A 27,733-nucleotide genomic window follows, 5' to 3' on the forward strand; every position below is an offset into this window, starting at 1 on the left:
TTAAAGTTTTTAGCTAATTTCCATTTAATTAATATAAAAATAAGAAAAAGAATAAAAGTGACTGTCTTATTTGATTATTTTATTTTATTTTAAAATCAGAAAAACAATTAACTTTTTACCTTAATTTAATATTCAATATATAATAGTTTCTACCTCTCCATCTAAAACATGACTCTTCGATTCTCTTATTTTAATTTTAATTTATTCTTGATTTTAATTGATTGATTGACTGACTGACCGATGTTTATTTGCATGAGCTTAAGTAAGTTAATTCATTATTTAATTAATTATTTTTTCTGATAGGTACATACACTTTTCTTTTAAATTTATTAGTTAATTAATTAATTTATTGATTCATTAATATTTTTTTCATTTTTTTCTTTAATAAAAAGAAATTTAATTGTCTAATGAAAATAAAATATTTGTATTGTTTAGAAATAATTTCAATAAATCCTTTTTTATTACTTAATATATTTCTGATTTATTTAATTTTTTTTAATGAAGAAATAAAATGAATTTTATTAAATATTGCTAAAATTTTACATAAAAATCTTTTTAAACAAAAGAATCAGAATATTTAACATAAAAAATAGAATACATTCATGATTTCATTTATGCAATTTGCAAGTAGTTATAATAAGGCTGATATGTTTTGTAAAAAATTAATATTAAGAATAAAGCACACAAGTCAGGAGCTTTCAAACTGAATTTGGTTCCTCTTTAGTTTTTAAGTTTTTATTTATATAATTAACAAGTAATTATTTTTTTATGGTTAATTATTATTCAATTATTTTTACTATATTAAAATTAGATATCTCATACCAAAATAGACTTTTAAGTAGAATTAAAAGTAGATAGATACAAAATTTTTGATTATAATTAGTTGTTTAAAAATGAAAGAGAAACTATAAATAAATGTACATAAAGAAATCAATAATTAGGAAAGATGCAATTCAGCAGAGCCCTTCTCATCTTCTCATAATACAAATTAATCTTCATCAAAAAATGTGTAGAATTTAATTTCTCCTTCAAAGATAATTTAGCCTAAGCGAAAATCTCATTTATTTGGGTACTTATTCAAAAATTTGGTTTCCAAAGTATATCCATTTATTCAACAATTAGTTTATTAAAAAATAATAAAATAATTTAATTAGTGTACTGCTGAGCTACTTTAAAAAAGTAGCAAGGAGAGAAGTGCTTATGATATTAAAATGATTGACAAATTTATTTGCAACTCATAAATATTTAATGAATACTCAGAAACATTAACTTCTGAAATAAGGATGGAGTTTTGCAAATTCTTAAGATATGTTAAAATAGATAAAGGATAGATAATATAAAATTTCAGTAAATTATTTTTTGTTTAAGCTTTCATTTTAAATTAAAATCTTTAAACTAAAGATAATAGGGTCGAAAGCCTTTTCTTTTTAATATGTGGTAGAGTGAAGTAAACTGAATCAGAAAAAAAACTAAAAAAAAATAATTAAATTATGCGATTTAAAAATGAAGAAATTATAGATAAATTTATCATTTTTGATTCAAATCAATAAAAAGATTAAGTTATTTACTCTTTTCCTAATGTTGAATTTATTACACATAATATTTGCAAATCAAAATACGAAACTCTGGAAGACTGCTACTTTGCTACAATTTCATATAAAGAATTTGAGTAAATAATGAGCAAAACTAAAAGTAAAGACCTGCTTTATGAAATTTCGTACTATTCTAGAATAAGTTTTTTCAGTAAATGGAATTTTAATACTATCAAGTTTTTAGTATAAAATTCTTTTAAAAAATAATTTAAAATAAATTAAATAGTTTTTGACTAAGAATCTGCTCCTGATTACTGGTAAAATTAGATTAGAATTAATAATTTAATTTAATAAACATTTTGGTTACTTTTCATGAAAAATATGCTTTCTTTTAAATTACATAAAATAAAGGTATATAATTAGATAAGGCGAATTTAGTTTATAGAGATGCTTTGAAATTGAAACATCCAAGAGGTAGTAGTAAAATGATATGATGGTATAGTTTAAATAAGCAAAGAGTTTTACATAAACATAATCGATTTCTATATTGTAATAAAATGAATTCTTTGGAATTGAAGATATATTATCAAATAAAAAAAGATAGTATTCCGTAAAATGTCTAAGCGAGTAAGGAGTACTATCAGTAATTTCATCCAAAGAAATAGTCAAACTTATGAATAGAAATATTTTAATACAAATAGATATTCAAAGAATTTTCTCAGAAAAAACCAACTTCATTTAAGAAAGAATAAATCAAATAGAATAATAATTAATTTAGTCATAGATTAAAAAAATAGAAATAAGAAGCAAGAATATTTCAACTTAAAATCAAGTTTCTACTGTTAACTAATCTAAAGATAATATGGAAAAGATCTAGCAAGTTGAGGATATGCTGTAAATATAAGAATAATACTCGAAGATCCATACCACAAATGGAACATTTTAGGCATCTGAAGATTTAGATGAATAAATCGAGATTCAGAAATTCCTTAAGCTTAAAGGCTTTAATTCATTGAGTACTCACCAATAACCAACATAAGCACAGGAATAAAACAAAAGGATTTACAATGAAAATTTTAAAAAAGCATTAAAAAATGATAAAATTCTGAGAAATGATACTCTAAAATAAAAGTAAGAGCTTCTGAATTTTTATAGAAAAATGATAGAAGACTAATTTAGCACATAAAAGTAAAAATAATCAAGGTAAATTTAACTTAAAAATAGTTTATTGATTTATTTATTTATTTATTTATTTATTTATTTATTTATTTATTTATTTATTTATTCATGAGTATGTTTGATTAGTGATTAATCATTATTTTTTAAAAGTAAAGGCTTTAAAAATTACAAAATAAATTTCTTTAATTAGAAAGTTATTTAGCCAATGTAAGAAGCCCTCAAAAAAAAGAACAATAAAATTTTAAGAAAAATGTAAAATGATAAATAACACTGTGGCACAAATTTTAACAACTTTGTTGAATCTCGTAGCTAATCTTAATACAGTCAAATATATTCTAGTCCAATTAATTTACTCAAAAATAGCTTTTTATAAAATTAAAGCTCTGATTAAGGGTTTTAGTATTATTGTAATACTAGTGATAGCAATTTATTTCGTTAGAGTGGGTCATCAAACTCATTAGAGTTTTTTATTAAAAATAGGAAAATCAAAAGCAGCAATCCTCAGTCTGAATTTTCTAGTACTTTTTACAGCTAATCTTCAGAGCCGAATTAATTTAATGATCTTGATGCAGCAAATTTATCAAACTTTTAAACATCTCCTAACTTAAGAAGCCTCATAAAAAGAGCCATTTAAAATAATTATCAAAACGAATCCCAATTATCCAGCAACATATTTGTAAATTATGGTGATAGATTTAAAAATTTAAGTCATTAGTTAAATAGTATTTCTTTGTGCACTTAATTTAAATCAGAAAAATAAAGTTAGAGTAATTTTAAAGTTTCAACTAAAATATCACGTCTTAATTCTATAGGAAGTCCTACCCAAAAAGAAGACAGCTCTTCTGAACAATTTTAAAATACATCTTAATCTATATTTTATAAAAGTAGTACAAACAACTTCAAGACTAATCAAACTCATTTGCCTTAAAATTTAACATAGAAATATTATAATCAAACTTCATATAATTAGAAAAATGATTATGGTGTTTCTTTGATGACTGAAGATACTCAATAAAAAAAAAGTATTTCTTTTTCTACATAGTGTAAAGCAAATCATTTTAAGCCCTCAGTTTCAGCTAAATTTCCTACTCAACCAGAATCACCTTCATATAAAAATTAACATCAGTGAAATTTATTCAATATTATATTGTTTTCTATATTATCATATAACTAATTGAGGAATCCAATTAATTGTCTAAATTAATTTGCATATGCTAATTTTTAATTAATCAATAAAACTATTTTTACTCTTATCAACTAATATTTTGAGTAATTTAAAAATTACTGGTTTTTATATTTTATTTTTTTTTAATTTTATTTAAAAGTGTTTTCGTGTTGTTTGTATTTTCATTTTTTAATCAAGGAAAAAATATTTTTTTAAATATATATTAAAAATTAAAAATGTATGCTAGTATTTATTTTAAATGTAAATGATGGTAATTTGTAACTCTTGTTAAAAATTATTCAATTTTTATTGGCCAACTTGATTTGATTGATTTATTGATTTCTTTCAATAATAATTTGCTTTGATTTTAAGAAATATTAAAAATTTAGAATTACTTTTTCAGATAATTAATTAAAAAATCTAAATATGTAAATATGATTGATAATTCTTTAAATAAGATAAACCTTATGTAATTATATGCAGATTCAATAGATTAATAATCCTTATAGAAATACAGTTATGAAAGTGATAAGTCTTTTTTATCTAATAAAGTTAACGATAAGCAATAAGATGAGGAGTAAACTGCAAAATTATTAAAATAAGATTAAAATATGAATAAAATAAACGATCAATCTAAATTAATGTTAGTAAATTAGGAAGCAAGCAATGAATATAAGATTTTTAAGGGTTAATTAAATAATTTAAATAGTAATATATAGAGAAAACAATTGGATTTTAACTTATAAAGAAATAGCTCACCAAATATAGCTTCATTTCTTAAAGATGATAATGTAGTAAGAAATTTAGATGAAAATGTAGCTTAAGAATCAGAAAATTTCAATACAAAAAATAAATAAAATAATGTGCATACAAATTAACTTTTAATAGTGGGAGAAAGATAAAAATAATAAATACCATTAAAATAGAATAATTAATAAAATATTTAAAGTAATTTAGGAAGCAAGTACTCAGATATTATGAGAAGAAAACAGACTTTATAAATGCTTAGCAATCACAATGAAAATAAATTAATTTTATAATATGATAAATATTTAAATACACATATTTATGATAATAAATTTATTTTGTAAAGATAGAAGTAGATCAAATAAGATTAAGATTTATATATGAGCTAAAAAAGCTAAGACTAGAATATTTTAAGAGCTACCATAAGAAAAAATAATTTATAATTACCTAATGCTTACAAAGAAGAAGGAGATTCAATTTATAAAGATATAAGATCAGAGAAGTAAAGTGGGTTTTTATCAGAAAGACTTCACTATAACGAAACGGAATTGATGTCAATCAAAAAAAATGATCATATAAAAGAGAGAAATAAGATAAGATAATTGAAATTTACAAATAACTTAAATCAAAGTTTGCTGAATGGTTTAGCTGCTTACTAAAATAGTCTCAATGGAGGATAAAGAAATTAAAATGAAAAATTTGGAACCTTTAGATCTAAATTCTTGGAAAAGAGTTTGATAGAATCCAAATTTACTTCTAGAAACACTATAAATGAAGACTATAAATTAATAAGCTTAGAATCAATTTTACCTTCAGTGAAAACATAAAAAATGGGAAATATAAATGATGATTTTCATAAAATGACTTTCACATAAAAGAAAATATATTATAAAGAAATATTGCTTAATTAGAAGAATTCAAATTATACGAAACTGAGCAATGACCTAACAGGTGACTAAAAAAGTTAAATAAGCTAAAATCAAGTAATTTTCAAAGAGAATTTTGAAAAATAAAAAATTATTTAAGAGAGCATGCTAGCAAACTAGTAAACAAACAAAAGTAATAAAAGCAATCACAAAATTAATATATAACCTTTCTAGGAATCTTATTTAAATAAGTATTAACCTAATGCTTAGCACTCATCTGTTGATGAAAAATATTTAGTTAACAAAAATAAGTTAAATAAAGAAAAAGAGGAGTTGGAAAGGAAGCAGTACTTAAGGAAAGATTTTCTAGAGTCCAGAAAGAAAGTTATATTACAAAAAGATATTTAAGAGTAAGTTGCTAAATTAACATAATTAAAAAACCCCTAAGAGTATAGCTAAATTTATAAACTTCTAAACATTTATGATGAAAGAGAAAATACGAGTGAGCGAAATATATCTTAGCACATTAAAGAGCAATCAATTTCGACAAAAAATAAGGCTTAGAATTGTTTTTAAGATTTATCAACTCCTAAAAAAATTGGATTGCTCATTCTTACTTAAGCTCAGCAAAGCAATTCCACTTTATTTAACATTAAAAGCAACTAACAACCTATTCAGTCATAAGCTGCTAAATTAGAAAATAGCAACCAAATAAATTAAGTAGCTCCAATAAGTAACATTGACAAACTCATCGTCTATAGCAGCAGTGATAAGAACGTTAAACCATAAAAATTCATAACAAAGGATGAATATCTAAATGAATGGGTAAATGGGTTATAAGGCTTAGAAATAGAACCAAAATAAAATACTAATAATAGCAGTAATAATAATAACATACTTGAAGGAGAGGATGAAGATGAAGGTGAATTAAATTTTTTTTTGAAATCTCAAAACTTTTAATAAAATTAAAGACATGTTATCTAATATGAAAAACAAACGAAAGCTAGAAACTCAATAAGCAGAGATATTTAAAAATCATAAATTAATTAAACTGAAAAGAAATCTTAATAATAATAAGATGCTTCAAATCACAGCAATAAAACTATCTTGAAAATTTTAAGTTACTAGACAAACAAGCAACAGCCAATTAGCTCAGATAGCAAAATAAAATTAGAATCCAATATTTAATCAAAATAAATAGATTAATAGACTTAAATTAATTAATTGAATGAAAAAGCAATAAGTGCTTCATCATTTGATAATAATGATATTGAAAACTAAAACTCATCTGAATAGCAAAAATAAGCATCAAGCAAATTCATTTTAGAAACAATAAAAGAACCACACCAGCTTTCAGAGCAAAAAATTAACAAAAACAAAGAATTAAAAAGTAATTTGTTAAATAATGATTTAACTTCTTTTAACCAATAAAATATAATTGAAGAGTTAAAATTAAACACAAAAAGCAGTAACTAGATAAAAAAATTGGAATATAATAAAAGGAAAAGCTATGAATCATTAAAGCACTCATCAAAATAATTACCATAGATATTAGATGGTATCTAAATGTAAATAAATTAAAGAGTCCAGACAAAGAAATAATGAAAAAATAATTAATTTTTAATTTTCACATACAATCAAATTTTAGTAATAGAAATTTATTTTGTAGTACCATTTTGATTTACTCTCAATCAATATTATTATTTAATTAATTTACTTCAATCTTATTTTTCTATTTTTTATCATATAATTTTTGATATTGCTTTGAAAATAATAGCAATTAATAAAATAAAATTAATAGTTTGCAGTTAAAATTTCACTAAATAAACTTGCTACTTCAAACAGCAAAAACAAACATTTTATATTTTATCTCTATTATTGTTTCCTTAATTCTAATATTGTAAATACTATAATTACTTTCTTTTGAAAAGGCACTTATCATCTCAAGGGAATTATAAAATTAGTTAGAGTGAGTGATACAGCTCATAAGCAAATCAATATTAGGATTATTATTTTAATAAAGTAACAATGTTGAACTTTTAAAGAGTAAAATTATTTTTAGTTAAATTTAATTAAAACTGTATGAAGAATTTTGTATAAAATTTTATAAGTGTAAATTTGAGGGTAGATTATATAAAAGATGCACTAATTTAAGATAAGGAAAAATATTTAGCTATAAAAAAAGAAATAAATTTATGCAAGTAGCAAATATTTGAGTTTATAGAATAGATTGCAATAAATTATATTAAGGATAAAAATATTAAAAGAATATTTTTGAAATAAAATAAAAACAACAACAACAAAAAAAATAAGTGATGAATTTTAAATATTTAAGTAAATTTTTAAAGATAGTTAAGGAGTTAGTTAGATATTTGTCTATCCCTTTAATTAGTATAATATGTACTTTTTATAGAATAAAAATATTAAAACAAATATTTTTTTATCTTTAACTTTTTGCAATAACGATGTAATTAATAGTATTTTTTGTTTGTTTGCTTGTTTTAAATGCTAATCACTCACTTGCAATATATAAATCCTTCCTCTTTTTATTTTCTTAGTCTAATCAAAACAAGATCGTAAATATCTCTTTTCGTGATAAGCTTTAACTAAATTGAACGATTGATAATTACTTAAATAATAAAGAAGTTAGCGTAAAAATTAATTGAAACAAGAAAAAGAAAGAAACTTACGAAAAAATAAAAGTTAAGATTTCATATAATAATCAAAACAAAAAAAATAATAAATTATTATAATAATAAAAGGAAAGAATTCGTAAATAGCTTAACACTCCATCTACTTATTTTAATTATAATTTCAAAGCAAAGGAAGCAAAAGCTTAAAAGACAAAACAAACAAATAAATAAATAGCATTCACAAAATTTATCTTTATAGAGAGTAATAAACTAATTCCTTATGAAGGTGAATTAAAAAAGAAATTCCTATACAAATTAATAAAATTAAGCTCTCTTTAGTAGGCAGTAGTAGTAGTAGCCAATAAATTCGGTATCATGCAAAAATCTTAAATCTGATTAGTATAGCATTTAAGATTTGAATAAGTTCAGTAATTAATTTTAACTTTCATCAATGTGACAGCGTTTAAAATCAAAGTTATTCAGATAATAAAAAATGCATCATTCCACAATTCAATTATCAATTATCTATTATTCTTTAACTTTATTAGGGCAAGCGAAATTCACCATATGCATATATTTTTAGCTTGCTTATGGTGGCTTATTTGATAAATTTTGCTTGATTATCTCTTAAATCATTAAAAAAATACATGTAAAATAAATAAATAAATTTTAAGAAAAATAAATGATTGATAGATTGATGTCAAAAGAAAGTTTTACAATTCAAATAAATGGAATAAAATTTAATGTCAATTTATTCTCTTTAATTCTAAATTTTATATTTAAATTATTACATACAGGTCCTAGCAAAATGGGTGGTAAAAGTAAGTAAAAACTTATAGAATTCTAAGTACCAAGGGCAAATTTAGATTTATCGAGCTAATAGTAGGGAAATAAGGAGTATTTATAGATTTAACAATAGCATTAGCAATCATACGGAAACATATCTTCATAAAATTTTGGTTTATAATACTAAAATAATAATTATTCAAGCCCTTCTTCTTTTGCAATATCGAGTTCAAATTCACATTAAAAATATAGATCTCACTCATCTTCTAAAATATTAAGGACACTAGAAAATAGTTTAAGCAACAACATAAATAATCCTAGCGATCAAATATTTAATTCTCTTTGTAATTAGAGTGCTAATTAAGGAAATGTTATTAATAATAGTTAGTTGTAGCATAGCTCTAGTTTAAACACTGCAGCGAGCAGTTCGAATAATAACAATAATATGAGTTAGTTGAATTTATCTTCAATAAATACAGCTAATATGAGTTGCAATAGTCCTAGCAATTTTATGAATTTACAAATGTCATTTTAAAATGGATTTACAGCCTTGAATAATAGCATTTAAAACCCAATAAGTCCTAACCCTTTTACAATAAATAACACTTCTATGATTTAAAACTAATAATAAATTACTCCAATATCTTTAAATTCTTAAATGAATAGCTCTCTTTACAGTGTAAACAATGGATAGGTATCTTCTTAAGCCTAAACAAGTCAAGGGTTTAATATATACAGCTAATAAAAGCTACAAATTTTAGCATTAGAGCAAATGAACAAATGCATATAACTCAGTAGTTATAAGGAAGCTTAGAAAATTATAGAATCAAATAACATCACTGCTGAGGAAATTTATTCATTTAAAGAAAGGTCTAACGAAAATATAATTTTACATAGCTTGGCACTGCGCTAGGATTCAAGTGTATTTTTAAAATATCTAGATACCCACATGACAATAGAATTTAATTAAGTAAATAGCTCAGGATAAACTCCTTTAATGCTTGCTTGCATGAAGTAATAAATAAAAGAATTAAACTTGTTATAAAATGCTAATTTTTTTTTTCTTTATCTATTTTAAATTAAAAATCATAATATGAATAATGCTCTAATAAATTTAACTTGTGAATTTAAAATTACTAAAAGAACAAAAACAAAAAATAAAATTCTTGATTTCAATAGTGAATCCCTTCTTCAACTTCATTTTGAAAGCAACACTTTTACTTTATTTTAAATTTATAATTACAAATTTTAATCCTTGGGTAGAAACAAACTAGATTACTATTCATCTATATCTATTTTCAGAATTTTTATTTTTATTTAAGAAATAAGTAATTAATCAATCAAGCAATTTGATTAATATTTGTTCAGTATATTTTCTAGCTCAATTTCAATTTTTTTAATTCTAAATAGAAAAAATTTTTATTTATTAATTCATTGATAAATAAAATTAAACTTTTTTTATTTGTAAAAAGAGGAAATTATGATGTCGCTAGATTTTTAGTTTCGCATAAAAGTGTAGATATAAATTCCTAAGATCTCGCAGGTAACTCATCTCTTCACTACGCCTGCATGTATGGATAAAGAAAAATTGTTGAGATGTTATTAGGGTAAAAACAGGTACAGTCTTATATAAAAAATAATGATGAAAAGTAGCCAAAAGATATGACATAAGATTCAAAAATATTACAGCTATTTAATAAATTTAGAAAAGTGAATCTTGATTAAAGTTATAGCAGTGGTTCTGCTGCTATGAACATAACTTTAAGCTACATAAATAAGTAAGATTTAACCAACACAAGCCAATATAAAGATTCTCCAAGAACAAATTCAAGGTCTAGACAAAATAACATTTAAAACTCTGCATCTAATTCTTAGCATCATAACAACTAACTCTAAAGATCTCACTCTAATTCATCTCATTCTTCTAATCTTTAAAGTTTGCACTATAATTTTGTCAGCAAATTAAATAAATCTACCACTAAAAATACATTTCTCACTCTGAAATAAGCTCTTAATTCATAAAACTAAACTACTATTTCAGGTTAAAAAAATGATAGCAATCCAAATTCAAACAAAGGATCATCTGTAAATAGTCCAATTATAAAGCGCCACCATTCTCCAAACATACATCTATAGAAAGCTAAATCTGCTATACATCCTCCTGCTGTATCTACATTTTTTACACAAACTTAATAGTAAGCAAATAGTCCAACTGATTTTATACTAAAAGGATTAAATTAACTTAACGAATCACAAGTCAATTTAGGTACCAGTAATAATTATGTTAACAATAATCCAAATAATTAAACAAATTAGACAGCTTCTTAAGTTTTAAATAACTCTATAAGCATGAATTATTTCGATAAGAATTTCATGACTCCAAATAATAATAACAACAACAATTAAAATAATCCTAATTCTTATTTATCTTCTGCTGAAGGAAGCAATAAAAATTAACCATCTTAACAATTAAATTATTCCACACTGTAATAATAAAATCAATAATTTAACCAAAGCATGAATGCATTATTTAATTTACAACCTTTCTCTTAAAGCAAGAGTATGAATAACTTTCTTTAATCAAATACTTAAAGTCTAAACAGCATAGCTAACTAAATTCATAACCCTAATACCTTAACTTAGATGAGCTAAACTTCGAGATAAATGACTTAAGGTTGTAACTAAATGGATAACGAAAGTGGTTCCTTAAATTATATTCCAATAAACTATGGTATGCTAGAGAGTGTGAATGTTAGCACAAATAATTTCACCCCATCATAATTGTAATCAAATATAACAACACAAAATAATATAGGAGAACCAATAAATGGAAAGAAAAGCAGTTAACCAAATTTAAGTTATGTAATAAATAACAGCAGTAATCTAAATGGTAACTAAAAGGCGGAATAAACTTAATTACTCTCTAATGGCTATGAAAATGAAGGTAGTGCTATCAATAATATTTCTTTAGTATCTCCTTCGAAAAGCATTTCAAATAATACATAATATTTCAATTATAAAACACCCAGCTAGACTATCAATAATAATTTGAACAATGGTTCTCAAAATCATAACAGCACAGCCAAAACATAGTGTAACTCACCACTTTTGTAGAGTGCATAAATGTAGCATCACTTAAATACGATAAATAAAATTATTGAAAAAAAATAACGTAGCAGAAGCCAAAATTAATTTTCCAAAGCCAAATCTTAAGTTGGACCAATAGCTGTTAATTAAAATAATAACAATACAAACAGTCAACAATCTTAAGCGCCTTCGAATGCATAAGCAAAAATTTCAACTTTTGGTACAAATGCTGCTGCATCAACTCCAATGAATAAAGATTAAGCTTAAGAAAATAAAAACAGTTCTGATTCTAATGAGAGTACAAATAATACTTTGCAAACAGCTTCTTAGTAAGCATTTCATTAAAGTGTATCACTAAAGATTCAAGGTTCAAATAATGTTAGTTAAACTAACATCCTCACCAATAATTCATGTGGACCTCTTTCTGCCACCTCAAAAGCTAATTTTTTTAATTCTTAGAATTAATCAACAAAAAATAAATAAAACTCACAATAAAATGTTTTAGGAGCAGGAGGTTAATATGCATTTTAATCTGCCTACACATCTCCACAACTACAGTCATCCTCATTATAACAATTTAATAATTAAATAGGTCATATTGACTAAATATTCTTAAATTCTCAAACAAATAATCAAAACAATTTATAGTAGAATCAGCAAGCTTTACTTAAATATTTGCCACATAACAAATAATCTACACCAAACTAATAAAGTTAAAATATTTCTCAAATTCAACCATAACAAAATTTCCAACTGTCTTCTAATTAATCTTAACTGTACGGTATAGAAATATACTCAGTTTATGCACATTTAGGTAGTGGTAATTATGGTGATGTTTATTTAGTTGAGCATAATAAAAATAAGAAAAAGTACGCAATGAAACTGCTTGACAAAGAAAAACTCATATGTAAAAATTAATTCAATAAAAATCAAAGTAAATTTTAAATTTTAAATATTAAAAATAGAAAAAAATATGATGAAATATGCAATTGCAGAAAGAAATGTAATGCAAAAGTGCAATTCTCCATTTATTGTAAAAATGTATCATTCATTTTAAACCGATACACATCTGATAATTACTATGGATTACTGTCCAGGAGGAGATCTTTACACTTATTTGTTATAGAAAAAGAGGTAAGAATTTTATTTAAATTGAATTTTTATTGAATCTGGCAATAAATAAAAGGTTTGAAGAGGAATTAGCTGTGAAATATTTAAGCGAAATATTGCTGGCCGTTGAAGAACTTCACTACCATGATGTAATTTATCGTGACATGAAGCCAGAGAATATTGTGCTTGGTAGCGATGGACATGTTAAATTAATTGATTTTGGACTTTCAAGAGAAAATATGGGAGAAGGAGTTGCTTAATCATTTTGTGGGTCAGCAGTATATTTAGCTCCAGAAATAATTAGCAAAAAAGGTCATAACAAATCAGTTGATTGGTATTAATTTGGTGTGCTTGCTTATGAATTAATGGTTGGCTAACCTCCTTTCAATCAATTAAATCGCAAAGAATTATACTTCAATATATAAAATAAAAAAGTCGAATATCCTCCTTACTTATCTTTTAAAGCTAAATCTTTAATATCAGCAGTAATATTATCTAAAATATACTTCATAATTTATTCAATTATTATATTTTATATAAAGCTTTTAAATAAGAATCCTGAAGAAAGATTAGGATCAGGTCGTGCTGATGCCTAACAAATAAAGGATCATCCATTTTTCGATTAAATAAACTGGTTTGATGTTAAATAAAAGTAAAATTTGAAATTAAAATTTCTTATTAAATTATTTTAACATTTTTAAATATAAAATTGATAAAGAATATTTGACATGCCTAAGCCTCCAGCTCCTAATCCTATCAAAGACTTTAAAGTAGACATAAAAATAAATAAAAATAATTTAAGTACTAACTAATTAATACCTGGATGGTATTACATAGATGAATAAGAATTAATTTGAAATTAATTTATATTATTTTTTCCAAAACCCAATTCAATATAATTTTCGGCTTCTTTAAATAATTATCTAGATAAATAAAGTTCTTCTTCAAAAGTAAAATAAATCTCATCTAAAATCCTACATTTATATAAAATTAATAAGCCTAAAATTGTATTCTAATAACCTACTTACCTATCTATCTAAATTATTACCTACCATACCTGTTCTGTTGACACTCTTAGTGAGAATTGCTAGTATGAACATTTAACTTAAATCAATAAATAAGTTATACTAATTTCTACTAATATAAATATCTGTATAAAAATTACCAAATAATATTAAACAAACAATCAGAATAGCGTTTCTTATAATAAAATTAATTTTGGAAGACAAAAAAATAAAATTTTAAAAGGGAATGAAAGGCACAATTAAAAATTTATTTACATTCATTTGATTGATTGCTTTAAGTAATTTATTCAATCTGATATATGATGTACAGTATAAACCATTATGGATCTCAATAGATCTAACTAAAGATTAAGTCATAACATTTTGAGAAAAGTCCTTTCTTAAATTATCGTATTAAATATATTTATATTACTCTCTCTTTATATTTTGAAATACTAATATTGATTCATATTTATCTGGAAATAAAATTTCTTTTCTTTTAACATAATTATAAATATATAAAAAAACAACTTTCTTAAATTTATCTTACCTAAATCTGATACTATTTTTTCACCATTATTTTTTAAAAAATCTAATTTGTGAATAAATATTAATTCAATTTAATAAAATAACAAAATAAATAAATAAATAAACAAATTTATCTAAAAGATTCTCTAAAAAATATCTTAGTTGATTAGAATATGTATGCAGTTAACAATATGTATTTTCATAAATATATTATTTATTTTTTTATTTAATGCATTGTATTCATGTTTTTATTTAAAATCACCATAAAATAGGTTATTTTAACTAACAGTTTTTCATCTAAATTCAACCTTCTTTTTGTAATCACCAGGAATTCTTGTGAACTTTGATAAATCATCTACTTTACCAATAACAAAGCTGCCAAAAACTCTGTCTTCATCATGATTTAAGTTTAAGAATTAACGCATTTCTTTGCTATCTCTAGCGTGTCTAGCAAATGTCATACTTGACCAATAACCACCAAATCCTTTTGCTGCAGTTTATAGGTAGATATTTTATACAGATGTTGCAACTGCTGCTATTTCTTCCCATTCTGGCATAACATTTTTTTCACTTGCATATCTTTTCATGCAGAGTAAAATAATATGAGAAGCTTTTGAAATTTCTGAGAATTTATTTTCAATTTATTTAAGTGTTTTTTCTCTTTCTTCATCGTTACTAAAAATCTTTTAACCATTTTATTTATACCAATCCTTAACAAAAGTGAAAAATTGATTAAGGGTTTCTCTCTTGTAAACAACAAATCTCCAAGGCTCATTTTTACCATGAGTAGGAGCAGTATTTGCACATTCTAAAATATGGTGAATATCTTAATCATCAATCAGTTAATCATTGTAATCTTTAGGAGTGATAGATCTTCTTTTTTTCATTATGCTTTCAAGAATCTTAGGTTCATCAATCTTTGGTTATTATTGCTATTATGGGGTATCTTTATTTGATTAGGTTAGAATATAATAAGAGCAACTCAAAATAGTAACGAAGCAGGTAATTAATAAATCAATTAACAAATCCATTTGTTGATCCTAATCTTCTGCTCTTCCCTTGAAAAAATCTTTAATGTAGTCCTTTGCATATTTCTTCAATACACCATTTAATAATAATATACCTCCTGCTATATAAATAATTTAATTGTTCATTTTTATTTATCTTTTTTTAATTTTTTAAATCTTTAATTTATTTAAAAATAAATATCAAATTTTTTTTATTTCAGATATAAAATAGAAGTGTAGAAGATAAAAAGATAATTAAAGAAGGTTTCCAAAAAATTACAATGCTAATTGTAAAACTCTGGTATTTTTACATTTGTTTTGAATTAGATTGAAGTAATCTTAGATATTCTATCCTTTTCTTTTTATGAATTTATTGTGAGGAATAGTAATTCTATATAAATTAGAAATGATAAATTCTTATGACTTACTACAAATTTTTAATTATTCCTTGTAAGTAAATAATTTTGATAAAACCTGACTTTAGTAAATGTGATGAAAGTTATTTTGATAGTTATACTTTAAAATATCTTAGAACTTAATAAGAAGAAAGAATAATATTTTAGGAACAAATTATTCCTTCTAATTTAATGAAAATGTAAAAACTATTTTCAAAAATCATAGAAGAAATAAATAATAATAAAAAAGAAATTTTAATTTCAACTTATAGCTATTTATTGAATTTAAAAAAAAGGAAACGAACAAATGGAAATATATTAACAAACAACCAAGCTTTATTTACAATGTTTGATTTATAAATTATATTAATGAATTTTAACAATTAAAAATAAATTTAAATTAACTAAAAATATCAATTTTTTCTTTATTTTCCCTTAAATTAAACTTTTTTAAATCCTGGCATATTAGGTTCTTTTAATATTTTAATTGGTTTTAAATCTTCTTCCTTTTAATTTTATACCACAGCCTTTTATTATTCAGAAGGTGCAGGCTATACTATAACATCTCTCTATAGCTAAGTTAAAAATTCATGAAAATTAATTCTGCCTGAATTAGCTGTGAAGCTTAATCTTTTAAATATTCCTATAAATTCTTCTTTTTCATAATCTCCTCCTTTTTAATTTAAGTAATCTACTAAATCATTGATAACTAAAAAACCTTTTTAGCTTTTATCTAGAGATTTAAATATCTTAAAAAGAATTTCTTCATCCCCTTACATGTCTTTAAAGCTTTGAATAGACTTTTCTATATTAATCAAGTGAGTAAACAATTATTAAATAAGTTTTTTTTATTCTTCGCTGATATTTGACTATTTATTTAAATAATCTTGTATAAAAAGCAGAATAGTAAATAAATAAATTGGTTAAATAATACGCTTAGGTTTTTGATGAATTAGAATGATTTTTTTTGTTCTTTAATAACTCCATTTTTTGGTCCTACAAAAGAAAATATTTGATTTATCATTGTGCCTTATCTTTAAATAATATTTTAAGAATTAGTTTAATTTGCTCAAAATAAAATTAAATTATATTTATTACTTTTTATTCTATGCAAAAATCTCGGCGAAGTCACAATACCTATAAATAAAATAATTTATTGAAATTCTTTAACTAATATTTAAAATATACCTTAGTTGTTTATTTTCATCTTGTAAATAACGAGAAAATATCTTCTAAACATAAACTTTAATATAAGGAATAGATAGATTTTCTAGTCCTTCTAAAAAGCTATTAATGTCGATACTTTTCTTTTTCTTTTTATCAAAGAAGTTGAACATAATCTAGATTGAAAATTCTGTCGACTTTAATATTTCATCTTTAACTTTATCTATTTCACTGTCAATTGTTATTTATTCTACTAGAAATTTGATAAAATAAACCTATTCTGCATCAAGTTCGGTAGTTATTTTGTTTAAAAAATTCTATGATTATACTTTTGATCTTATCTTTTCAATCATAGCAACTTACTTAGATTTATAATGATTGATAGAATCTGATTTATTATTTTTTTGCTCTAGTTTTTCAAGAATGTTATTCTTTTAAGGAGACTATTGTTTTAAGTATTATTTCAACTATTTGTTGAATTCTTATTCTTAGAGATTCTATTAGAATTACTAAAATCCTATTTCTTTTTGCTACCTTTGATGAGAGATGAATAAATCATAATATTCTTTGCTTTTAAATAAAGATGGATCATCAGTAGGTGTGGGCTCAGTTCTCTATTTTTTCTGTTCGTTATATTCTTTAAAGAAATTCTACTATTACTGAGGTTATTGTTATAATTGCTGTTTTTTAGTTTCCTATTTTTTTACTTCAGCAAATGGTAAAGTTAAGTCAAAGTTTACTGGGGATTACTATGGTTTTTCTAAGACTTAATCATATCTATTTGCCTGTTTAACTTAGTTATTTTCAATAGAAAAATTAAATGAAGGTTAAGGTAAATAGCTTGTACTTTTATTGATATTTTCATAGTTAGCTTCTGGTTAATTATATGATGGATTTTTAATTTAAAAATCTACAAGAGATCTGTTTTTGTCTCTTTTTATATATATACTTTCTCCAACATGCTAAGTGAAAGCAGGCACATTAGACTTCTAATCAAAAATTACTCTACTTTGAACTTCAGGTCTTTCATCGAATTTATCTTTGTTATACATAGGTCCAGAAACTACAGGATCTTATGAATATTTGCTAACTGGTATAACTTATGGGTTTGGTTGTGCTTAATAGCTTAAAACTTGATTTGCTTAATTTAGCGTTGTGGAATTTGAGTAGACAGGTGCAGATTTATCAACAGGATAGTTTTTAGGCAATGTTTTAGCATTAACATCAAAATTTTCTAAAGGATCTTTAAAGTTTTCGAAATATTTATCAACATCAAAATAGTTAGATCTTTTAGGAGATTATTCAAAAGCATATTTCTTTTAATTTAAAGAGCCAATAGGGTTATTAGAAGATGAGAATTTATTGGGTGCATTTAGCTTATTTAATTCGAAATCTAAATCATTAAATGGTTTTGGGCCTGCATTTCCTTAAAATTAATTAAATTAGCCTTCAACTGAACCGCTCACATATTTGTTTGATCCTAAATATTAATTAACTGGTCCATTTTGAGATGAGGGAGGAGCAAAGGGTTTGTTATAAGAATAGGCATTATTAGATATAAATGAAGAAGTAGATGGATAAATATCTTTTTATCCAACTCCTGATTGGAAATCACCAAACTAATATTGCTTGTAAGTAGACTAAGGACTCAGAATATTTAGACCTGCTCCGTAACCACCATATTGCTTTGGTGGAGAAACATTCAGTTAATGAGATATCGGTGTAATATTATTAATATTATTTGGTGCACCATAACTTCTAATAGCTGGAGTATTTTTATCATACTAATTAACCTAAAAATAAGAACTTGGGTTAAAACTTGACGCCATGTTAAAATTAGCTTCTGATTTTATTTTTTCTAAGTCTCTTTAATACCTAAAATATGATTTTTTGTTATTGATATCTTAATTTCAAGAAGAAAATACTATCCAAAAAAAAAATATATCTAATAATATCACTTTTTTATTTTGTTTTATTTTCAAATTAATAAACAAATGATCAATCAATCAATCAAATTATCAAGCAAACTATTAAATAAATAAATAAATAAATTAACAATTAGCTGCTTTGTATTTATTTATTTAAAATTTGTTTGCTTTTACAACTTATAAAATTTATGAAAAACTTATTGTTAATTATTAAATTTGAAAATCATAAATATTAGTAAATACTCTCAAAATAATTTATTTTTCAGATACTAGCAAACTGAACCCATTCTATGCTTATAAAAAATTATAACACATATTTATCAACCTTAACAAAAAGTCAGTTAAGTGCTACTCTATTTTATTTTAAAATAATAAATTTCAAAAATGTTAAAAATAAAAAAAATTGTTTTTGTTTTTTAATTTATTAATTTTTCTGTTTATTTTTATAAAATTATCTATTTAATTTAAAATAATTTATTAAATTAATTTTAACAAATTATTCAAAAAAAAAATATTTTTTTGTTAAAAAAACTATTTCTGATGTGTGATCAATCTTATTAGAAAACATCAAAAATAGCTTTGGTATTTTTGTTTGAAACAAATTTGTGGTAAAAATAACTTAAAATTTTAGGCTTTAATGACAATAAATTCAAATATAACATATATAAAGCATGATAGCATTTTAAAAAATTTAAAAGTAAAAGTAGCTGAAAAGAAATTCAGTAGATAATACTTTGAAACAAAAATAACCAAGCTCTATAGTCCTTGAAGGCTCTAACTATAGATATAAAAGTAAGGATGCTTTTCTTGAAGAAAAAACATTATAAGATTAAAAAACCATAGCCAATAATTTATCACAAGAAAAAATAAAGTCAACTAAAAACCAGCACAAAAACCATAAATTTGAGGAAATGAAAGTCCTTAATCTTGAGAAGGTTTAATAACAAAATTAAAAATAATTCGCAGAAGAAGATTCTAACAGTTTAAGAAAGAACTAAAAAAATATAATTTGGAAAGATTTACTAAATCTTTCTTTGAATATAAATGGAAATGAATCAAGTAGAATATAAAATAGAATAAAAACTCCTTAATGGAGAGTAACTCGTTTTCATGGTTTTTAAACTTTTAATAAATCTTTAGAACAATATAATGATTAACATCTTAATTTATCCATAAATAGCATAAATTAAGGTAATGGTTTTTAAAAATAAAGTTTATCGCCTTCACCTGAATTGGATAATAATACCTAATTGCATTCATAGCATCAAAATAAATCTAATAATGAAAATTTGATATTTGTAAGAAGAATATAGACACCAAATAAATTCTTGAAACCTTAATTAAAATCACCTAATAAATATAATAAAGATAAACAGGAAGTGATTATATTTTAAAATGAAATTCTATAAAAAAATACCTTTTTACTATAAAATTAAGATTTGTCTAAATCTTATCTTCCTTAGATTAAAATTGATAAATAAAAACGAGAATTGAGGTAGAAAGAAATATAAGATAAAATGAGATAATATTTTGTAAAAAATTAGATAAAATTAAAGCAAGAAAACGATAGCTTTATCTACGATAAATATACAATTAGAGGATTAAGTGTTACTCCTTAGTAAAAATAATAAAGTTTAGCAAATTAGTTTTGATGATAAATACTACTTTAAATACAAATAAAACCCTTAAAAGAGTTTAGTAAACTAAGAAAGAGATGCACTATGATAAAAATTTCATGTATATATAAAAAATTTTATTATTATATTTTTATTATTATTATTTAAAACTAATGAAAAACATATCAAGAAAATAAAAATAAATATTTGTTTTTTATTCATTTATATATTTTTTTTACTTTTTAATTATTTTATTATAGTTTTAATGGTAGATTAAACATAAAACTCAACTATATCTATCTTTATTGGTTGATTCAATTAATCAATCCTCACACTCTTTTATTTGACATATTCTCCTAAATGTTTCTAACTCTGGCTTATATGGTCCTCTCATGTGGAATAAAACTTCTATACTAATATTGTTTGAATTTTTCGATAATCTTTTTTTAACATCCTGATTACCTTATGCTTTTTTATTTGGATCTTTAATTTCTTTTTACTTTGGTGGTTTAAATTCTACTTTCTATTAAAATATAAAATTATAAGTAAAAAATGCAATTTATTTATTTCAATAAGTCACCTTTTTAAGGTTTGATCTTCCTGTACTTAAAATTAAATCATTTTTAGCTTTTTACAAGTCAAATATAACCTCAATGGCTTTATCCCTCATTTAATTTTTAGCTATGAACGTAGTATAATTTGCTTCTCTTTAAAAAAAAATAAAATTAATAATTTAACAATATTAAATATAAAAATTTACTTATAGTACTAAGCATAAACATATGCTTACATATTAGATTAATCTCCTCCTTAGTATTTAAAATCTTTATTAAATTGAGTAATAATTTGATCCGTTTCTTTTTCAGTATTATGGAATATGTGTCTAGCAGCTCTTTAATCTAAATCAGTTTCTATAGCATCTCTAACTATCACCTGTTTTTTGTTGAATTATTAATTTATTATCCAATAAAATTTGAGTTAAATTAAATTGCATTACTTCTAGGGGAACATCGCTATGTAGACTAATAATAAAGCACCTAGATCTAATACTATATAAGCTCTCGTCATACCCAATTTTTTTAAATTTAGCTAAGAATGAATCAATATTTTAATTTTAATCATTTTTTATTTTTTCTGTCATATATTAAATGAACCCTTCCTATGACAAACATTTATCAGGGCTTGGATATTCTTCTAATAAATCATAAAATTCTTTTCTGAACTCCTATTCATCAGCTTGATTTTCCTCCATGCAATATTTAAATGCCACAAATTACTATTCAGACATCTTTCTAGTAAGTCTCATATCAAATTTTCTAAATATATCTAAAAGAGTAGATTCAACTAATTGAGCTAATCTTTGATTTTCAGCTTTATTTTCTTGATTTTAACCTGACTTATTGCTTTGTTTATCATTTTTTTTTCTAAGAAAACTTTTCATTTTACTTTTTTCTATTAAAAATTTTAATTTGATATTTTTTCCAAAAAAATAAATTTATTTATTTATTTACTAGATTCTCTAAAGCCTAGTCCGTTAGTTCTGGGTAGAATTATGTAAATTCCTTTTTCTTCGATTTAAAATGAAAGTTAAATTTGTCTCTCATGCTAAAATTAATTATCCGAAACTTTTATCAATGTAAATTTAGTGTGATGTAGCCTCTTATAATAATCATTATCATTTCCTTATTTCTTTTTATAATCATTTTCATTTTGATAGCCTTTTTTGCTTACTAACTAGAATAATGCTAATTAAACATCTAAATATGGACGACCATCTTCAACACCCATTATTAATTCATCTTCTTAGTGAAGAGTGATAATTACTTCTATGTTATTATTTGCTTTTTACAAGCAATTTTCTGTAACTTCGAACTAATAGTACCATTTTGACATAAAAGTTTCAATAGAGGAGTCATTAGTGTCAACAACTTTCACAAATTTTCCTTTTATTCTCACTTCATTCCAGTCTTAGATTTTACAAATATTTACAAACTTAAATTATTCCCTTTAAAATAATTATTAAATATCACAAATAGTCTTTCATTTATACTTCAATATCAATTAAATGAATGAATTCATATTACTCATAAAATTTTAGTTTAAAAGTAAATTAATTGCTTTTACTAAGATTTTATTGATTTTGATAAAATTTGAAATTAAACAAATAAACTTTGATTTTACTTCACATTTTCGAATTTCATCCATGTTTGTTTAGGATCATTAAGGTCTGGATTAAGCTATTTTCTAGCTTTATCATCCCATAATTCGCTATGATTACTCCAGTCTCCTTCCCATTAAAGATTTTCCCAAATGTCTATTTTAAAACAAAAAGTTAAACTTGAAAAAATTGAATAATTCTCACCTCTTATGTTAAAAAGCCAGGTACCATCATAGTTTTCTAACCTAATAATATAATATGCATAGCCAGTTGTATCTTTTTATTTATCTTCTTTCTAAAGGTTCATCAAGTACCCTCTTTTATTTTTATAATTTTCAATGGTTTAAATTTCTGAATTTGAATCGATCTTTATTTTTTCAACAGGGCATCCTGTAAGGTCAATTAAGGCATTTTCACATTTTTTTTATGATCCATTTTTAAGTTTAAAGTAATCTCCATGAATCTTAGCATATGCCTATTTTTAAATTCAATTTTAGTTAATATCTTCTTACTTTAGTAATTATTGTAAATTTATATTTAAATATACTTTTTCTAATATAAGTAGCCATGTTTAATGACAATTGTTATTTGAAGATTTAGAAATATCGCTCTAATCTTCATCTTGTTGACTATCAATGTGGGAAAATATTGGACCATCTAAAGGATAGCAAGGAAAATAATCATCTACATTTACAGATTGCCACTCTCCATTTTTACATATTTTAACTCTATAAAAGCCTTATTCATTTATATCTTAAGTTAGAAAAAGCCTTTTGATCTATTTATTTTTTAAGATACAATTTCTACTTCATATATGAATAAATACTAATTTAAAATTAATTACACATTCCTGCTTTTCAGCTAATAAAGCTACTGAAGAAAGAAACCAAAAATTTGACAGTTATCCAGGTATTATATCACAAACATTAATTTTTGAAGGGAAAACTCTTATTTCTTTAGTATTTTCAAAGATATTTTCAGGTCTCCTCCATTAAATAAGTGTATCAAATGCACTTCCATCATTTTCTCCAAAAATACTATCCTAATTTAAATAAAATCTTTTTATCAGGATTCTACCTAAATAAACTTACATTAATTGGCAAAAAGTAAGGATCTATGTATTTCGAAAAACCATCATTCTTTTTCTTTTCTTTCTCTAATATTTACTTTAAATAATGTAAGCACTCCCCTGTTGTTAGTATTGATAAAGGTAAAATTTTTAATTTCGGAGCTAATCTTTCTTCTTCTTATATTCTCTTTTTTTCTTCGTCATGTTCCTTAATTGTATCTTTCTACTTTTCTTTTGGAGCTGGCTTAATTATATACCTGGTTTATATAAAAATAGTTAATTTTTTTAAATTATTTAATAATAGTAAATGTTAATTATTGATTTACTTAAATTTACTTTTGAGCTCCCATTATGCAGAATCTATTATTTTAACTATACAAACTATTTCATCTGTGCGAGGTTAAATAATTGTTTTTTGTATTTTTGATTATCTTTATATATCTTTTACATTATCCTACCCATTGGAGCCAGCTTTAATAGGAACAGACTCTTTCAATTCTATGCCTCTAGACTCACTAAAATCAGCTATAAATTCTATTATATTTAGTCTTCTGTTAATAAGCTTAAACTCATATTAATTTTAATCAGCAGCTTTCTTTTTTTACAGTATTATATCCTTTTATAAGGGTATTTCTTAATAATCCTAATCGCTCTTACTCATCTCTAATCTTAGTTTATATATGCTTAGCTAGCTATTGATCTTTAGTGTTAGTTTCAAGTATAAATGTATGTATTTATGTTTGCTATTTTGCTTATTTGTTAAAAAATTAATTGAAATTATTTGAAAATTTAAATATAAAATTTTTCTTGAAAATATTATTTAATTCAACTAAATATTTTTTGGCGTAAATGTTCAGTTATTAATAAAATAGAAAAATAGAATGTCTTAAGAGTATCCTCAATTATTTATATAAATATCTGATAAAAAAATTTAAACAAGTACGTTGTAAACACTCTATTAAGGTAGGTACAATTACCAGCGAAATAATAAATAAACAAACACTAATTTGTATATTAATATTAATAGATATCTTTCTTGAATGATATGATATAACTGAAATATTTTTATCACTATCAGATTTCTGGACAGTTATATTACTAATTATGATATTGTTTATAATATATTTAGAAAAGTCTACTAATCTTTACTGATAATGCAAATTTATTCCAATAATTTTGAGCTTTGTGAGCTAAATAAAATTAATCAATAATAAATAGGTAATTAAGTTATTAATTAAAATCTTTACATGATACTGTATTCATATTTATCACTTCCACAAACACTTATAAATAGTTGTTAATAAGATAATTTATTAAATTAATTATTATAAAAAATTATCACAAATCAACTTTTCTATTTTTCAAATAGTAGCAAACTATACAATAAATGATCAATTTAAAACATGTAGGCTCAGAAAGTGATTCTCTCAAGGATCAGTTCTTAATAAATTTAGATAACATGGTAGGTAAAGGATCATATGGAAAAGTCTATCTTGCATATAACTGTGAAGATTATTAAAACTAATAGCTTAATAATCCTATTTGCGCTAAAGAGATACCTAGAGGACTAATATCAGATAAAATAGTTAAGTCCATAAGAAATGAGGCATAAATTCAAATGTCTAGCAAGTCTCCTAGAGTTCTTAAAATGTATTCTTTTAAATAGACTAAATCAAATGTATGCAACAAACAAATTTTTCAAATAATACTAATATTTAATTCTAATTTTAATAGGTTTATTTCTTTTTAGAATATTGCCCTGATGGTGACCTTAAATAACTTATCTACAATAGTGTAAATTTTTTTATGAAATTATTCATCTTTTTCTAGCTTATGTTGTCCTTTAAAAAATATCTAATATGCTTCTACCATTTTAAAAATATAAAAAAATGAAATTTTGAAATATTTTTTAAAGAGTTCTAAAGAAAAAAATAACGATGAATCTATTATAATAAATAAACACTCTTTATAATATATAATTTAATTAATATTTAAATATCAAGAATCTTACAGAGAAGTAAATTATCTATCTATTTGGACAAATAGCATAAGCTCTTAATGAATTAAAAGACGAACGAGTTTACCATAGAGATTTAAAGCCAGAAAATATTCTCATAAAAGATGGTGGTATTAAGATAGCAGATTTTGGATTTTCTAAAATCGTAACAGAATTTACAAAAAACAATACCTAGGTAGGAACTCCATTATACATGTCTCCTTAAGCATTATCATCAAGCTACTATGATTTAGAAAAAAATGACGTTTGGAGTGCAGGATGTTTATTGTATGAGATGGTTTATAAGAAACTTCCATGGAAAGTGAATATAGATACTAGTGTTGGAGGGTTATTCTAAATAATCAGTACTGGAAATATTAATTTTCCAAAAGAAGTGAATGTATCTCAAGAATTAAAAGAATTAATTAATTTAATGTTGGAAGTTGATGAAGAAGGAAGACTAGATTGGGATGATATAATTAATAAAGAAATAATCAAAAAGAGCTAATAAGATCAAGCGATTAAGGGTTAAATCTAATAAATAGCTTTAAATAACAGATAAAAGCTTCTAAATGAGTAGATAGCAAAACAATAGCAGCTCATGGCCTAAAAGCAGTAATAATAAAAATGTTAATAATAATAAGAAAATTAAAGTTAGGCTTAGTTGAAAAAAGCAGGATCAAATGTAGAAAATGTAAACTCAGACGAAGATGAAGACATTTTCGAGTCAAGCAATGACTACTAACAAGAAAATATATCTTTAAAAATATAGGATGATACACCTTAAATATGGAAAATAATTTAAATGCATAGAGCCCTGTATAAATAAATATAAGCTAATCTGTAAGAGTCTAGTGAGAAATTTAATTTTTTAATTTGCCTAAAACACGAGGAATTTTCTCTTTGCAAAAAATATGTTGCTCTAGCTGAAAAACAAAAAAATAAACTTGATTCTAATATTTATGATTAAATTTAGTTTTTGATTTAAGATATTTAAAAAGGAAATTAATACAAAGAGCTATAACAAAACCTTTAATAGCTAATTAATATTACCAAACAAAATGTCATCATAAATAAAGAAAATTATTTGTCTATCCTACAAAATACTTATCTCAAATACAAATAAAAGGAGCTTGAGACAATTAAAACTAAAAGTGAGCAAGAGCAGCATTTTACACTACTTTTGCTCTCAAAAATAAAATTTATCGCTTATCACGATTATGAATACAGAGGAAGTTACAAAATTTCTAATTTAGATGAGCTTTAAACTAGCCAACTTCTTAATTACATAATAGTTTGAAACTATGTAATTAAAAAATATTAATTATTTTCAATTCTAGTTTTCTGCGTAGATATCAAGTTTATATTAACGAATGAATGAATGAATGAATGAATGAATGAATGAATGAATGAATGAATGAATGAATCAATTAATTAATAAATTAATTTCAAATCAAATAAAAAAATATTATAAACTCAATTTATTTATGCTTTTTTATTTATATAAATAATTATTTGTTTACTTACTATTTCTTACTTTTATTGAAAATTATTTAATCTGACTGTATTATAATTATAAAAAATATTTTGGATTTTTCTTTCTATAAAAAATCTTTTGAGCTTAAATCTTTAATCAAAATTTAACATCAAATTTTTGTTTTCAAAATATTGAAGTGTAATTTAATTTTTAATTAGAAAAACAACAATTTTACTGTATCGTTTTTCGAAATTTGCATAAATAAATAAATAAATAATATTTCTAA

The 27,733-nt window shown here is 23.2% G+C and overlaps 8 protein-coding genes across 8 annotated transcripts; 5 read left to right on the forward strand and 3 right to left on the reverse strand. All coding sequences in view use genetic code 6, as the record gives it.

The window, feature by feature from the left end:
- Positions 1-1,283: 1,283 nt before the first annotated feature.
- On the forward strand, positions 1,284-3,840 carry TTHERM_000486909 (cyclic nucleotide-binding domain protein; the record flags this gene model as incomplete). The annotated part of the gene is made up of 5 exons (XM_012799066.1): positions 1,284-1,347; positions 1,402-1,692; positions 1,819-1,849; positions 1,944-2,735; positions 2,862-3,840. The coding sequence occupies 5 exons, from the start codon at positions 1,284-1,286 to the stop codon at positions 3,838-3,840; spliced, it is 2,157 nt and encodes a 718-aa protein (XP_012654520.1).
- Positions 3,841-4,289: 449 nt separating this feature from the next.
- TTHERM_00486910 (hypothetical protein) lies at positions 4,290-7,524 on the forward strand (the record flags this gene model as incomplete). The annotated part of the gene is made up of 2 exons (XM_001032903.2): positions 4,290-6,879; positions 7,421-7,524. The coding sequence occupies exons 1-2, from the start codon at positions 4,311-4,313 to the stop codon at positions 7,522-7,524; spliced, it is 2,673 nt and encodes an 890-aa protein (XP_001032903.2). The 5' UTR covers positions 4,290-4,310.
- A 470-nt stretch (positions 7,525-7,994) lies between these two features.
- Positions 7,995-13,962, forward strand: TTHERM_00486930 (Serine/Threonine kinase domain protein; the record flags this gene model as incomplete). The annotated part of the gene is made up of 7 exons (XM_001032905.2): positions 7,995-8,550; positions 8,920-9,922; positions 10,381-12,902; positions 12,961-13,129; positions 13,182-13,590; positions 13,648-13,757; positions 13,824-13,962. 7 exons carry the CDS (start codon positions 7,995-7,997, stop codon positions 13,960-13,962), a joined length of 4,908 nt encoding a protein of 1,635 aa, XP_001032905.2.
- A 968-nt stretch (positions 13,963-14,930) lies between these two features.
- Positions 14,931-15,791, reverse strand: TTHERM_00486940 (nitroreductase; the record flags this gene model as incomplete). The annotated part of the gene is made up of 1 exon (XM_001032906.1): positions 14,931-15,791. The coding sequence occupies one exon, from the start codon at positions 15,789-15,791 to the stop codon at positions 14,931-14,933; it is 861 nt and encodes a 286-aa protein (XP_001032906.1).
- Positions 15,792-16,452: 661 nt separating this feature from the next.
- TTHERM_00486950 (EF hand protein) lies at positions 16,453-19,032 on the reverse strand (the record flags this gene model as incomplete). The annotated part of the gene is made up of 4 exons (XM_001032907.1): positions 16,453-16,908; positions 16,974-17,073; positions 17,138-17,176; positions 17,228-19,032. 4 exons carry the CDS (start codon positions 19,030-19,032, stop codon positions 16,453-16,455), a joined length of 2,400 nt encoding a protein of 799 aa, XP_001032907.1.
- A 770-nt stretch (positions 19,033-19,802) lies between these two features.
- On the forward strand, positions 19,803-20,783 carry TTHERM_00486960 (hypothetical protein; the record flags this gene model as incomplete). The annotated part of the gene is made up of 1 exon (XM_001032908.1): positions 19,803-20,783. One exon carries the CDS (start codon positions 19,803-19,805, stop codon positions 20,781-20,783), a length of 981 nt encoding a protein of 326 aa, XP_001032908.1.
- A 286-nt stretch (positions 20,784-21,069) lies between these two features.
- TTHERM_00486970 (calpain family cysteine protease) lies at positions 21,070-24,635 on the reverse strand (the record flags this gene model as incomplete). The annotated part of the gene is made up of 11 exons (XM_001032909.2): positions 21,070-21,270; positions 21,328-21,454; positions 21,508-21,680; positions 21,745-22,199; positions 22,259-22,752; positions 22,929-23,061; positions 23,110-23,380; positions 23,453-23,683; positions 23,750-23,947; positions 23,997-24,231; positions 24,301-24,635. 11 exons carry the CDS (start codon positions 24,633-24,635, stop codon positions 21,070-21,072), a joined length of 2,853 nt encoding a protein of 950 aa, XP_001032909.2.
- A 726-nt stretch (positions 24,636-25,361) lies between these two features.
- Positions 25,362-27,270, forward strand: TTHERM_000486979 (Serine/Threonine kinase domain protein; the record flags this gene model as incomplete). Its single annotated transcript, XM_012799067.1, has 3 exons — positions 25,362-25,652; positions 25,709-25,768; positions 25,978-27,270. 3 exons carry the CDS (start codon positions 25,362-25,364, stop codon positions 27,268-27,270), a joined length of 1,644 nt encoding a protein of 547 aa, XP_012654521.1.
- Positions 27,271-27,733: the final 463 nt, after the last annotated feature.

The sequence above is a fragment of the Tetrahymena thermophila genome (assembly GCF_000189635.1).
Source record: "Tetrahymena thermophila SB210 genomic scaffold scf_8254527, whole genome shotgun sequence".
Lineage (NCBI taxonomy): Eukaryota > Ciliophora > Oligohymenophorea > Hymenostomatida > Tetrahymenidae > Tetrahymena > Tetrahymena thermophila.